The sequence below is a fragment of the Saccopteryx leptura genome, chromosome 4 (assembly GCF_036850995.1).
Source record: "Saccopteryx leptura isolate mSacLep1 chromosome 4, mSacLep1_pri_phased_curated, whole genome shotgun sequence".
Classification (NCBI taxonomy): Eukaryota; Metazoa; Chordata; class Mammalia; order Chiroptera; family Emballonuridae; genus Saccopteryx; species Saccopteryx leptura.
The window spans coordinates 215,100,696-215,115,579 of NC_089506.1; the positions used below are offsets into that span (position 1 = coordinate 215,100,696).

The 14,884-nt window shown below is 54.2% G+C and overlaps 1 protein-coding gene across 3 annotated transcripts in view; it reads right to left on the bottom strand.

The window, feature by feature from the left end:
- The window catches only part of RAB11FIP3 (RAB11 family interacting protein 3), a 99,642-nt gene that overhangs the window by 3,069 nt on the left and 81,689 nt on the right, over positions 1-14,884 (bottom strand). For all 3 annotated transcript variants that reach the window (XM_066383065.1, XM_066383064.1, XM_066383066.1), the window contains 4 exons: positions 10,114-10,207; positions 8,968-9,071; positions 5,786-5,926; positions 636-717 (listed from right to left, as the gene is read on the bottom strand). In XM_066383065.1, the coding sequence (XP_066239162.1) occupies positions 636-717; positions 5,786-5,926; positions 8,968-9,071; positions 10,114-10,207 (421 nt within the window). The remainder of the gene's footprint in view (positions 1-635; positions 718-5,785; positions 5,927-8,967; positions 9,072-10,113; positions 10,208-14,884) is intronic.

Below are 14,884 nucleotides of genomic sequence, written 5' to 3' on the forward strand. Positions count from 1 at the left end.
CAGGGCCTGCCTCGTGGCCACTCAGCAGGAAATGCTCATAGCAGCCCAAGCGCAGATGGTCTTCCACTTGCTCAGGATTCAGAGCTTCCCAGGAGACACTTGCAGGAAGTGGAGGACAGCGAGAAGCCTCTCAGTGAACGGGGCATCTGCAGAACGGGGCATGCGGGTCCAGCTGAAGCCAGCCCCTCAAGGACATCATTCCTGGGTTCAGACTATGGGTCAATCTAAGTGTGAACCCATGGGCCCAAGGATCCCACAGCTGTGGGAGAGCAGGGAAGCCAGGCAGGCTCCAGCATCTGCCAGCAAACAGATGGTGGCCTGAGCCAAGCCTGTCCCCTGCCCCCCCCCCCCGCCCCGGCCTGGTAGGGCCCAGCATCTTCAACCTGCTCTTTGGAGCAGCACCGTTCTCCAGCCTGCAGTGCGCCCTTTGGCTGGCCATACCTCTGCAGACCCAGGAGCTATGTGATTGCCCTGCTTTGGAGAGCCTGTCTCAGCACATCCCGACCCCCCAACAGGCGTCAGAACCAGCGTCAGAACAGGCGTGGAAAAGCACGTAGGCTAGCCTGACTGATCTCAGTGACCGCACGGTGCAAAGCCTGGCCCTGCCCACTCAGCACCCCTGGCCTTCAGCTTACCTCCTCCAGGCGTTCAATGTTGGCCTTCAGACAGGGCGTGCAGGACCTCAGCTCACTGTTCTCCTCGTCCAGTTGCTGTAGCCTGGGGCACAGAAGGAGGCTGAGAGCCGCTCCCTAGGAATGCACCTCCGTGGGGTGGGGGAGGCCGAGTCTCAGAGCACTCACTAGAGGCCGTCCAGGGTCCACAGAGGCTACCCAGTGCCTACACTCACTAGAGGCCGTCCAGGGTCCACAGAGGCTACCCAGTGCCTACAGCCCAGCCCTGCACCCACAAGCGCTCTGGGCCAAAACTTCGTTGGCCAGGATGGCTGTTATACACACTTTGGGTCTGCGGTAATCTCAGGTTTACAGAGCAGGTAGGAACACCGTGCAGAGTCCCTGCGGACCTCGTCCCCTCGGTGCTCATCACTGCCGCAGGTTCATCACGGCCCACACATCCACACCAGGACGCTCTGGTCACCACGCCATGGATGCGACTCAGCGTTTCCACAGTGCCCCCTCTGCTGAGGACCGCTCCCAGAGCCACGCACCACTTAGTCATCTACTCTGCCCTGTGGTCCGGGGCCGTCTCCCACTTTCCTGGTTTTTCATGACTTTGACAGTTTTGATCACATATTTATTTAGTAGAATGTCCCTCAAATTGGGTCTTTCTGATGTATTCTTTTTTCTTTCCCTTTATTTATTTTAGTGAGAGAGGAAAAGAAGGAGGGAGAGAGAGACAGGAACACAGATCCATTCCTATATGTGCCCTGACCAGGAATCAAACCAGCAACCACTGTGCTTGGGACAATGCTCTAATCAACTGAGCTATCCGGCCAGGGCACTGGCGTTTTCTTATGATTAGGTGAGTTATGGGTTGGGGAAGAATCCCATAGAAGTGAGGTGTCCCTCCTGTCACATCAGATCAGGGGTGAATGAGTCCATATGACTCAACATGGTGATATTGACCTTGATCACCTGGTCAAGGTGTGTCTGCAGGTGTCTCCTCTGTCAAGTTCTACTTTCCCTGTCCATTCTCTGTATCTTGAAGCTGGTCACCGAGTGCAGCCCATGCTCCAGTGAAAGGGAGGACTCAGCGCTCCCTCCTGGGGGAGGGGCATCTCCATACATTATTTGGCATTCCTCTATGAGCAAGGTTTGTGCCTTCTCCCCACTTAAAAACCACCATATTTAGTTTGTGTTGTGGCCCAGTAGTATCACTAGCAGTGTGTTGTTAAAAATGGCTGTCCCGCGCCTGACCAGGTGGTGACGCAGTGGATAGAGCGTCGGACTGGGATGTGGAGGACCCAGGTTTGAGACCCCAAGGTCACCAGCTTGAGCGCGGGCTCATCTGGTTAGAGCAAAAAGCCCACCAGCTTGAACCCAAGGTCGCTGGCTCCAGCAAGGGGTTACTCAGTCTGCTGAAGGCCCGCGGTCAAGGCACAAATGAGAGAGCAATCAATGAACTAAGGTGTCGCAATGTGCAACAAAAACTAATGATTGATGCTTCTCATCTCTCTCCGTTCCTGTCTGTCTGTCCCTGTCTATCCCTCTCTCTGACTCACTCTCTGTCTCTGTAAAAAAATAAACAAAAAAAATTGCCTGGCCCACCTTTGGCCTTCAGACGGCTCATGCCCTGGGACGTGCATGCTTTTGTGTGAGCACTTCCCTACTTTCTGGCACTACAAGACGCTCCAGGCTCTGCTGGTTCACTTGTCCCGGCCACAGACTCAGCACTTTTTCCAAGGAGCCCTGGTTCATTCCCATAATCCAATTGTCCTCGCCACCCTGTTACTCTGTGGTACCTCTTACCGAGGAGTATCTTCCAGTACACCATAATGGCCTGGGGACATGCTGGGGAGGCCCCTATACTGGGCTGACCTCAGGATGCTGACCCAAGGCTGTAGTGACCTCTGAGGGCCTGCGCAGCACCCCCCCAAGAACCACAGGTCTCCTCTGCTCCCCACCATACTCCCAGGAGCTGAAGGAGGCTGATAGGGTCCAGACACACAGAGCCACTGATCTTAGGTATAGAAGGCAGGCAGCAGGTTTGGTCAAAAAAAGCAGTGGCACCAAGTCCTGCCTAGCTCCCTTAGGGCCCCATGAGACCCTGCCTATTGCATGCCCCTCCAGGCTGCTGTCCTGCTTGGCCAGCAGGACAACCAGCTCTGAAGGCTCTGCTGTGGACAGACGTGGGAGGCAGGACGTCTCTGCCTCTCTGCACCCACAGCCCCAGCACAGAGGGCCCAGATGAGAGGCAAACAGCACGCATAGATGGGGAAAAGCTCTAGGTCTACTAAACACTGTCCTGGCTGCCTGGGCCTGGCTGTCCTGGGTGGTGTCACCGCACTGGGTTTGCGTGCAAGGAGGCTGCCCTGGCCAGGGTGACCCCAGTACAGCTCTGCATGCAGCCTGCTCCTGCCGCCCCACTTCTGAAAATGCCCGGGGGCTCTCCTTAGACATAAGTCAAAGTGTATCTTCTTGGCTTTAAGAGTTGGAGGGGGACACAAGCTAAAGAATGCAGTGTCCTTTTTTATGAACATTTAAAAGTACTGCATTTTCGCCCTGGCGGGATAGTTCGGTTGGTTAGAGCAGTGGTCCCCAACCTTTTTGGGCCACGGACCCGGTTTTTTTTGTTTTTTTTAAATTTATTTTATTTATTCATTTTTAGAGAGGAGAGAGAGAGGGAGAGAGAGAGACAGAGAGAGACAGAGAGAGAGAGAGAGAGGAGAGACAGAGAGAGAGAAGGGGGGAGGAGCTGGAAGCATCAACTCCCATATGTGCCTTGACCAGGCAAGCCCAGGGTTTTGAACCGGCGACCTCAGCATTTCCAGGTCGACGCTTTATCCACTGTGCCACTCCAGGTCAGGCCCACGGACCCATTTAATGTCAGAAAATATTTTCACAGACCAGCCTTTAGGTGGGACAGATAAATGCACAAAATAAAATTATGTGACCGGCGTAAAAACTGGTATTTTTAAATATAATTGTTGAACTTACGAGACAAGCATCAACAATGAGTCTTAGACGGATGTAACAGAGGGAATCTGGTCATTTTTAAAAAATAAAACAGGCCCTGGCCTGTTGACTCAGTGGTAGAGTATTGGCGTGGCATGCAGGAGTCCCGGGTTCAATTCCTGGCCAGGGCACACAGGAGAAGCACCCATCTGCTTCTCCACCCCTCCCCCTCTCCTTCCTCTCTGTCTCTCTCTTCCCCTCCCGCACCCAAGGCTCCATTGGAGCAAAGTTGGCCCGGGCGCTGGGGATGGCTCCATGGCCTCTGCCTCAGGTGCTAGAATGGCTCTGGTCACAACAGAGCAACGCCCCAGATGGGCAGAGCATCGTCCTCTGGTGGGCATGCTGGGTGGATCCTAGTCCGGTGCATGCGGGAGTCTGTCTGACTGCCTCCCCGTTTCCAACTTCAGAATAAAAAAAAAAATACAATAAATAAATAAATAAATAAAACATTGTTCAGACTTAAATATAAATAAAACGGAAATAATGTAAGTTATTCTTTCTCTTAGGACAGGTACCAAATGGCCCACAGATCAGCACCGGTCCACGGCCCGGGGGTTGGGGATCACTGGGTTAGAGCATTGTCCCGTTACGCAGAGGCTGCTGGTTCAATCCCTGGTCAGGGAACATACAGAAACAGATCGATGTTTCTGTTTCTCTCTCTCTTTCTCTAAAATCAATCAATAAAAAATTTTAAAAACTACTTTATTTTGAATCTAAAAGTGGTGCTTAGTTAGAAAAACAATTCCATGAAATATGCCCACTCTCACTACCCACTCGGGAAGGTGCTCCGAGAGTGAGAATAGGGGGGCGCTAAGGTGACCTTTTCCACCATATCTCTCAGAACAGACATTTAAGTTACCTGTGGGTTTTCTTTTACAAACAGTATTTTAAGGAAACCATCACTCCCATGTGTAATTAGAAGCGTGTGCCACTTCCTCCAGCCTGCGTGCCCGGGTGTGGTGGCACTGCCCCCTGAGCAGCACCGCTGCCCTTCCTGTGCCCTCAGGTGTGTTTTAATCACAGTGTGCTCACCCCTTTCTCTGTTCCCTCCTCTTCCTGACTCACGTAAGGCTTATGCCTCCAGAGAAGCATAAAGGTAATTTTGTCAAGTTGCCTTAAAAAGAAGGTTGAGCCTGACCAGGCGGTGGCACAGTGGATGCAGCGTCAGACTGGGATGAGGAGGACCCAGGTTTGAGACCCTGAGGTCGCCGAGGTTGCCAGCTTGAGTGCGGGCTCATCTGGTTTGAGCAAAACTCACCAGCTTGGACCCAAGGTTGCTGGCTTGAGCAAGGGGTTACTGGGTCTACTGTAGCCCCACGGTCAAGGCACATGTGAGAAAGCAATCAATGAACAACTAAAGTGTTGCAACAAAAAATTAATGATTGATGCTTCTCATCTCTCTCCATTCCTGTCTGTCCCTGTCTATTCCTCTCTCTGACTCTCTGTCTCTGAAAAAAAAAAAAAAAAAAAAGTTGACATTTGACTGAGATAACATTCACTAGAGAGAGGCATAGAGAAACTGAATTAGTCAAGTCTTTGAATGTAGACCTTCTGTAGCCTTTAGTAGAGTTTTTTTTCTTTTTTTTTTTTTTTTTGCATTTTTCTGAAGCTGGAAACAGGGAGAGACAGTCAGACAGACTCCCGCATGCGCCCGACCGGGATCCACCCGGCACGCCCACCAGGGGCGACGCTCTGCCCACCAGGGGGCGATGCTCTGCCCATCCTGGGCATCGCCATATTGCGACCAGAGCCACTCTAGCGCCTGGGGCAGAGGCCAAGGAGCCATCCCCAGCGCCCGGGCCATCTTTGCTCCAATGGAGCCTTGGCTGCGGGAGGGGAAGAGAGAGACAGAGAGGAAGGAGGGGGGTGGAGAAGCAAATGGGCGCTTCTCCTGTGTGCCCTGGCCGGGAATCGAACCCGGGTCCTCCGCACGCTAGGCCGACGCTCTACCGCTGAGCCAACCGGCCAGGGCCTGCCTTTAGTAGAGTTTCACAGATTTCTTCACATAGGTCTTCCACTCTGTCTAAACCGTACCTTCCAGACAGCACCTTGGGGGGGGGGGCTCATGAGAGCGCCCCTGCACTTTCCTTTCCGCGCCCCTGCACTTTCCTTTCCGCGCCCCTGCTGTGGAGCACCGTGGCGGCCTCGCCTACCTGGCCTGCAGGTTCTCCATCTCAATGCTCTTCTCTCTCTCCATCTTGCACAAGAGCTCCTTCTGCCTCCGTGTCTCCTCCAGGACCATCTCGCAAGCTCTCAGCTCCTGCTCCTTCAACTGCTCCTCGAGGGCATTGGCTCTGTGAAGGCCAAGGGAGGAGGTGAGAGACGTTCTGCCCAGACCCCGGGAAGCTGCTCACCTGGAGGAGGACAGGGCGGCATGAGAGCTCCCTCCACAGCTCTGGCTAAGGACAGTTCTAAAGCAGGAGGTGCCCCCCATCTCTGCTCCCTACACTGGGGGTGGCATGTGGACGGGAGACCCTCTGATGGGCACAAGCCCATGAGCATCCCGGAGGCACCTTGCACTGACATTCCAGGACCTGATGTACAAACCAGCCCCCCAATTCATCCACAGCAGAGGTGAGGGCAGGTGTCAACAAGAACACAGGGACAAAGGGAATATTCACACAGGGCCCCGACCCTGGCACCTTCCCAGACCACCGTACCCAGCCACAGGAGGCACGAACTGACCATCCCAAAGAGAAGGGCTCCAGGCCCTGTCCACAATGGCATGGAGCCCATAAGGTGCCCCAACACACAGGGCTTCTCATCTGCTTCTTGGTGCCGCACACCTAACAGTGAATGCACGGCCAAAGAACACAAGCTGCCATAGAGAAGCTTTTAGCAAAGTGGCCGAAGCAAACAAATAAGGGACCTCATGGGAAACGCACATCATGCACGAACAGGAGGAAAAGCCCTGTAACTAACAGAGAGCTAAGGCCACATTCACAAAATAGGGGTGATGTCACAGAAGGAAGAGATGACAAAAAGTAACTTACAAATTTAAAATGAGTAACATTTAAAATTCAATAGAAGAGCTGAGGAAGAAAACCAAGCATATTACATAGAGAGAAAAAAAGAGAATAGGAAAGTCAAAGAAAATGAGAGGAGAGGTCCAGAAGATCTAATGTTTGATGAACAGAAGTTCCGATAGATAAGAGAATGAAAAACGCTGTATGGAGAAATAATTCTAGAAATCTTCCTGAAGCTGAGGGGCACACTTTGCAGATTTAGAGGTTGAAAACCACGTGCCCAGCACAGGAAACAACAGGAGGCCCTGGCGTGTCAAGGGTGAGAACAGGGCCACACAGCGGCGCCAGGCATCCCGACCACAGCTCGGCTGGAGGCGGCAGAGCGCTGAGCTCTCAGGGATCCCGCTTCCAGGTGGAGTCCTGGCCCCAGCCCCACTGGCAGTGGGTGAAACACAGTCTCAGACACACAAACTCTCAAAGAACCTGCTCCTATGCACCCCTCCCAGGCAGCCATGGGGACGTCCTCCTCAGAATGTGAGCAAAGAAAGAAGAAAATGTGGGGTCCAGAAAAGAAAAACCAGACTCAGAGGAAGCACGTGGAACTCCTGGGATGGCAGCAGAGGAGAACAGAGCACAGGGCTGGCGTGGGATGTGTCCCACCAGGAAATCTTGGGGAGCACCAAGAAAATGCAGCTGGAGCACACCGTTTAGGAGAATGGGACGACATCAGAAGGAACGTCACAGGAACTCCATGTGGCTGACCCTGGAGGAGGACGAGGCATGGAAGGTGGACTTTCCTCTGCACATGTGGATCACTGGTAAGTGCCCATCAGATTAGATAAACCTCGCCACCCAGCTTGAGCAAGGAGTTTGGTGGCTCACCCAGACTTCCCTGGACAAGGACAGGGAGGGACTCTGGAAATGAGGCACATACTCAGTGCAGCACTAGAACCCAAGCCCCTCCACGGAGGTGGCAGAGCCCACCCGGGCTCTGCAGCAGGGCATGGGCAGGACCTCCTGAGAGAACCCCAAGCGCAGGGTCTCAACTGCACAAGAGAACGTGTTTTAACTTCATTAAAGAGATGCAGCGCTCGCTTAGGCAGCACATGTACTAAAAAAGGAAATGTCACTAGCCTCCAGGATGAAAACATTATGACAGGAGCCAGGCCTGACCCAAGAGCCTGCGATGTGAATGCATGCAAGTGTGGGCCAGCCTGTGTGCCATGCTGGTCAGAGCACAGGAGTCCCCTCATTCAGGTCATGGGTGCAAACCAATGGCTACGAGGACAGGACTCGTCTTGCCTGAGGTCACAGAGTGTGTGGCAGAGCCAGGTGTTGGTGCCAGCAGCCTGGCGTGGGCAGACCTCTTGTGTAGACCCCCACACACACTGTGCTTCCCGCCTCTGTCAGGCCCCTGGGGGCCCCCGCCTGGCCCCGACAGCACCAGCTGTACTCAGGTAGCACAGCCCAGACAGCCGATGCTTCTGGGCCAACCTCCTCCTGCTCTGCACGAGAAGCAGACTGTTGCTAACAGCATGAGGGTACACAGAACCACTGGTTTCAAAATACTGAAACTCACATAGTGTCTAGAAAAAATCTGCAAAACAGGAGTGGGAAGTAGCTCCTACCCCCTCCATGCAAACACAGTAGTTCCTCCCCACTTCCCAGGCCCATATTTCCACCCTAGTGCTCTCGCCGTCTGTCAGAGACGGCGCATCCCGTGTGTTCCAGCGGCTCCCACTTGTTTCTTGTTTCTGTGGCTAAGCACCTGAGAGGACCCGCATGCCCCAAGGATGAGTCATGCTCCCCGAGGGGAGCTCTGAGGTCCTGGGAAGTCATCTGCTTCCCAGGGCCTTGGTTTCTGCATCTGTGAAATGGGGACAGCGGCACCGGCCTCACAGGGATCACAAAGATGAAACCAGATGGTGTGAGAGAAGTAGGCAAAGCACAGCCACCGTCAAAGGCAGGGAGCCGTGTCCAGGAGCGAAGGCCTGTGGCTGGCACTGTCTCCTCTGGATGGGCTCTCAATGCGGAGACATAAGCCAGCGGCCTCATTCTAGAATCCAGCCAGCCCCTCTTCCCACACAGCCCCCTGCCACCCTGAGGTCAGGCCTCCCCTACCAGGTACTCCGTGCGGGCGGTGTGGGTGCTGCCCCAGCTGCTTCTGAGGGAGCGGCGACACGGCGCCCTCTCCTCGCTCTTTCCTCTGAGGCCCTAAAGGAGCTGGTGACAGCACCAAGTAGGAGTCGTGCTCCAAAGGAAACTCTGGGCTGGCTCCCAGGGTGGGGCGGAGGGCAGCCCCAGGGGCGCGGCCTCCATGCAGCGGCCAAGCCCTGCTCTGCAGGACGAGAGCGAGAGCGGGCGCTCACCTGTGCACCAGCTGGAGGTTCTCCTGCCTCAGCCGGCTGTGCTGCTCCCCGTTGGCGGCAGTATCCTTCTCCAGCTCCGACACCCGCTTCTCCAGGAAGACGACCTGGGGAGCAAGGCAGCGCTCACTCGCCTGCAGCTGGGGTCAGCCTTGCTCGTGAGGACTCCTCCCGGACAAACGAGGCGGTGAGGCCCCCGGGGCATCAGTGTGGACGGGGAGCACCCCGGGCCTCTAAGCCCCAAGTACAGATGTCAGCAGGTGCCTGGGGAGACCCGAGGGGCCCCAACAGCGCCTCTGGGTGGGTCTGGGCCGGCAGGACCCCGCGGTGAGGGCCCGTGCTCTCGGCTAGACCCAGCACACAGGGCCACACCTGCCCGGGGATGCGAGGAACAGGAAGAAGGTGCTCCCCCCTCCTCAGGGAGCTCACTAACTAGTAGGACAGATACATACGGAGGGGGCAGGAAAAGCGAAGGCCGGCCCCAAGAGCCATAGAAGGCTGCATCTGGGGTGCTGTAGAGAGGAGGTGACGGGGACAGGAAAGGGGACAGGAGAGGCATTTTAGAGGTGAGGGGTGTGTGCTGCCACCCTCCTCTTCCCTTCTTTCTATAGCTGGTCCTTGAGAAGTCTGGGCTGCTACCAGAGACAGCTGACCGGGCCGGCCCCATGTGACCCAGCTACCAGGCTTCTCTCTCAGGGAACAGCCATCCCACACATTGTTCGGTTGGCCGTCACTGCTGGCCGAGGGCCCTCCTCCCCAAAGCCTCCAGCGCCCCCAGATCCTGCCCCCTCGGGTGCTGGGGGCCAGGTCTGGGTGTCAGCGCACCCTGAGCTGAGCACACACAGCGCTTGCGGGCTGACAGCCACTGGTGCGCACTGTCCTGTCCCCTCCCTCCCGGCTCTCTCTTCCCCGTACACGGAATGCTGGCCCTGGCAGGGCTGGCGGAGGCTCTTACGGAGCCTTGGTACCATCACCACCACCTGCTGTGCTCTATCTCCTTGCCAGGGTGGGGTCCAGTGCCCCAAACGCACCTCACCCAGCACACCCCGATGTGGGCTCACACCCCGAGGCCACAGTGCCCAGCACAAGTCCTGAGGCTGGGGCCGTACTGTCTGCACGTGGCCCTCCGGCCCCACGCCCAGGGCCTACCTTGTCCGCAATGTCCTCTTCCATGCCCTCCACAGGGTCCGGGGGAAGATCCTGCAGAGCCTCCATGGTTAGAGCTGCTGACTGGTGCAGGTGCCTGTGGACAATAAACAACAGCCCAATCCAGAGAAGCTCCTTCAGCAGAAAAAAGGGAGAAGAGAAGAGGGGAGAGCCCAATACAAGTTCTTCAAAGAGCATTTCCAGGTCAATCTGAAAAGCAAAACCCAGCAGCCTGGGGCCCAGGTCTCCACGGAAGGGAATTCTGGGCAGGACGCTATTACCGAGGGGCTGGAGTAAGCCAGCCGCACTGTCGGCAGGTCCTCCTGCTGCTCTTTGGAGCCTGGCAAGCCCAGCCTCCTTCCCACCAGCTGATGGGGCTGAGGGTACTTTGTACTTGGGTAATAAAACCCGACGCCATTCTTCCTGTGATGCGACACAATCTCATCTTCCACAGCAATCTCATTCGGGATCATGACTTCTGCACACAATGTCACTTATAGGCATCTTAATATGATATTTGATTTTTCAAATGTACTCCCAACAGCAGCAACACTGAGAGACCGGGGGATCTCTCTTGGAAAGGCACACGGGCATGACTGTCCTCTGTCAGAACAGTGCCAAGCACCGGCACCAGTGGACACAGGTCTCTAGCTACGTGGGCCACTTTGGGTGGCGTGCAGCCTAGGCCCCAGGTAGATACTAGCCCCGGCTCTCCTCTGAAAACCCCAGGCTCCACACATCCGGAGCTCCCTCCTTCACTCCTCAGCCATTGGCACCTTAGCAAGTGCTCAGCAAATACATGTTCAAAGTCACCCTAGAGAGAGTCTAGTTGTGGTAACACTGTATCACCTGTAATTTACCTGGAGCACATAAAACTCTCAGAACATCTGGACAGAGTCTGCACATACTGACCTATGTTAAGAGTCGACAGCCTGATACTCGATGCTGTGCAACCTTGAGAAAGCAACTCACCCTTCCTGAACCTTACTCTCCTATAAAATGGGGATCTGTAGGCTCTTACAGGGTTTAAATTAAGTTTATATAGGGCCCTGGCCGGTTGGCTCAGTGGTAGAGCGTCAGCCTGGCGTGCAGAAGTCCCGGGTTCGATTCCCGGCCAGGGCACACAGGAGAAGCGCCCATCTGCTTCTCCACCCCTCCCCCTCTCCTTCCTCTCTGTCTCTCTCTTCCCCTTCCGCAGCCAAGGCTCCATTGGAGCAAAGATGGCCCGGGTGCTGGGGATGGCTCCTTGGCCTCTGCCCCAGGTGCTAGAGTGGCTCTGGTCGCAACAGAGCGACACCCCTGAGGGGCAGAGCATCGCCCCCTGGTGGGCAGAGCGTCACCCCCTGGTGGGCGTGCCGGGTGGATCCCGGTTGGGCGCATGCGGGAGTCTGTCTGACTTTCTCTCCCCGTTTCTAGCTTCAGAAAAATACAAAAAAAAAAAAAAAAATTAAGTTTATATAAAAATAAACAAGTCTGTTAAAGATATAGCATAGTGTAAGAATTCAATAAAATGCTATTAAAATCACATTGAAATTTCTAAAAAGTTTCAAGTTCTATTTCCTTTTTTTTTTTTAAACAGAGACAGAGAGAGAGTCAGAGAAAGATAGATAGACAGGAACGAAGAGAGATGAGAAGTATCAATCATTAGTTTTTCGCTGCAACACCCTAGTTGTTCATTGATTGCTTTCTCATATGTGCCTTGACCATGGGGCTACAGCAGACTGAGTAACCCCTTGCTTGAGCCAGCGACCTTGGGTCCAAGCTGGTGAGCTTTGCTCAAACCAGATGAGCCCGCGCTCAAGCTGGCAACCTCGGGGTCTTGAACCTGGGTCCTCCGCATCCCAGTCCAACGCTCTACCCACTGTGCCACTGCCTGATCAGGCTCTATTTCCTTTTTAGTGCTAACTTAACTTGGACATTTCTAAAACAATTTCCCCCAGAAATGTTCTGAGGCGGGGGGAATTAAGGGCATCTTCACCCTGGGGATCATGAATCGCTTGAATGTGCCCTGGGTGGGACATATGAGCACCTTTTAGTGGATTTCACCTGATTCCCTGAAGGGCACTGAACCCTAAGGGCAGGGCCATCATGTTCCTGTCCAACTGATGCTCTTCAACAGCCATGACCTTGACCCAAACACAAGCTCCTGATGCCAATTCTGGCACAGAAAGCTGCCCACCCCAGACCCAGAGACCATGCTAAGAAGGGGCTATGGCCTGAGGCCTGTCACCCATCCTGAGCTCCTACTAGGGGCTCTCAGTACTTTCTGAACAGCTGAGCTTGGGAATGGGAGGATGCAACCAGTCCCTAAGCACCTAGCATGTGGCCCCAGAATGTGGCTGCCTGAGAGGAAGGCCAAGGTTCCTTAGCATTTTGGGTGAGGGGCTTATTTCTTGAAACTCCACCCCCTGCTCAGGAGGCCTGTCAGGAGAGGGGACTATAAGAAATGCCTGATCTTCCCAAAGCAAGGCAGGCCAAGTCTGGCAGGCAGACCACCGGGTGCCAGGCCACCCGGTGTCATCTGACTGAGACCTGTTTTCTGCCCTGGCAGTCCCTCCGGTCTCCTTCCAGTCCTGGCATACACACAGACCCCAGAGCCATTTCCCTTCAGGTCAGATACACAGCCAGGTCACAGAGGCCAGAGCTGGGGTCTCCGAAACCCATGATTCAGCCACACAGTCACATGCAAAGGGCTGAAACACTGTGAAGAGTGAAATTACAATAGTTACTTTGAGTCTTAGAATTCTGGTGATGGTGTTCAGGGCAAAATAGCAGCCAATTAAAATTGCATCTACATGGTATGTAGGTACAGACTGCAAAGCATGCCTGTCAGGAAACTCTAACTGCACACACCAGCAGACTGGGCGTTCTCTGCGAAAGGTGTCCGTGAAGGAAATCAAGTTCTCAGAGGCAGTTTCAAGGGAAAGAGCAGACACAAAACTCAAGAGCCGAGGCAGCTTGGGCCTTAACGCCCCAGGGCCCCTCAGTGCCCCAGATGTGGGAGGCGAGAGATGACTCAGATTTTTATGCCTTCCTTAGTAGCCTGTTTGGGGTAAAAGACCAAGTGAGAGGGAAAATAATGCTACAACTGTAATCAGGTGCGGTTTGGAACTAATGTTATACATCTATCCCGAGGAACCTGGATGCTCTCTGTAAGGGGCGCTGCGAGAGAACAAGTGGGAAGGCGGGCTGATAACACTCACCCCTGCTTCCTCTGGGCCCAAGGCCCGTAAAGTGATGGGGAAAAAGTTTCCATCCCAAGCACAAGGAAGCAGAAGAGGAAACGGCACCAGGGAAGAGATGTCCAGGGCACTAAGTGCTGGAGAGCAGAGGAGGCCCGCAGCTGCCAGTGAGACGCGAGAGGCCGGCCAGTTACCTCTGGAGAAAGAACCCAGCAATGACTGGCACCTGAGACCAGGCCAGCAGAGATGAGCACAGAGGGTGGGAGAGGTGGTGCCCACAACACTCGTGAAAAGAAGGGCTCTCCTAGACCAGGAGGAGGCCTGGACTCGGGACACACAAACGACAAAGGAAACACATCTACACTCTTCAAACCAAACGCTGAGCCTAGCCCAGCACAGCTCCACGAATGCCGTCAGCCAGGTGGGACTCTGCTCTGGGAACACCAGCCTGCCTGGCTGGGGGAAAGGTCTGCTGGCACAGCGGTCTGTCCACACCGCATGCTGGCCAGAAGCTGCCCGTCAGCTGTGAGCGGCCACTTCAGTGCGCTCGGGATATCACAGAGAGCACACCCAGTATAGAGAGACCTCTAACGGGGACAGCCCAGACGAGAACTCAGGGAAGAGACGGGCAGGAAGAGCTGGTGGCGCGTGTGTCACAGGAGACAGAGCCAGAGCAGAGGGGAGCAGGGGCAGCAGGAACGAAGGCATGTGGGGCCACAAGCATGAGTCCCAGAAGGAGCAGGAAGCTGAACAGAGGACACTGTCAAAGAAACAGGTCAACAAAAGTGCTCAGAACTAAGGGACAGAAGCTTCCAGAGTGAAACGGCACATCTTTCATTCAGTACAGCATATTGAATGGGAATAAGAACTCAAGACTCACCAGAGAATGTCTGAACTACCAGGATAAAGAAAGCAGCTTACAAGTTTCCAAACAGGGAAAATGGTCACAAAGAAAAATTAGAAAGCATCAGACCTCTCAGTAGCAGCCCTAGTCCCAGAAGATGAAGAGCAGTGCTTTCAAAATCTCTAAGGGATGATTTTGGTGCCCAAATCACACACCAAAATCTCCAATCCAGACATTCGCCTTCTCCACCAAGGCGAACTAGAGTAAAATACGGCGTGGGGCAAAAGTGGGTTTGCAGCTGTGAGTACACGAGTTTACTCTTGTTATTAATATTTCTTAATTACTTTTTATATATTTTGTATATGAATGACTACAAACCTACTTTTGTCCCATCCCGTACGGAGCAAGGTCTCAAGAACTCATCTCTGGGGCACCTCTTTTGTACGGCACATACAGAAAAATGAGCTCTACAAAAAATGGAGGTTAAAGAAAAAATGGAGGTTAAAGAAAAAGGAAGACAGAGCGTCATGGAGTAGGATGGCACAACTATCTGGATCACACAGTGTGGGAGGGGAGCCTGCACCACTGCACACAGCCTGCACACACCTGTGCAAGGGGCAGGGGCTCTGGGAGGGGACGTCCCGACAGGCACGGGGCTGGGCAGAGAAGGCACGAGCAGCACAGGAGATGAAGCAAATAAAAACATGAAGACAATCACTGACGCCAGGAGAAACAATGACTTATCTTT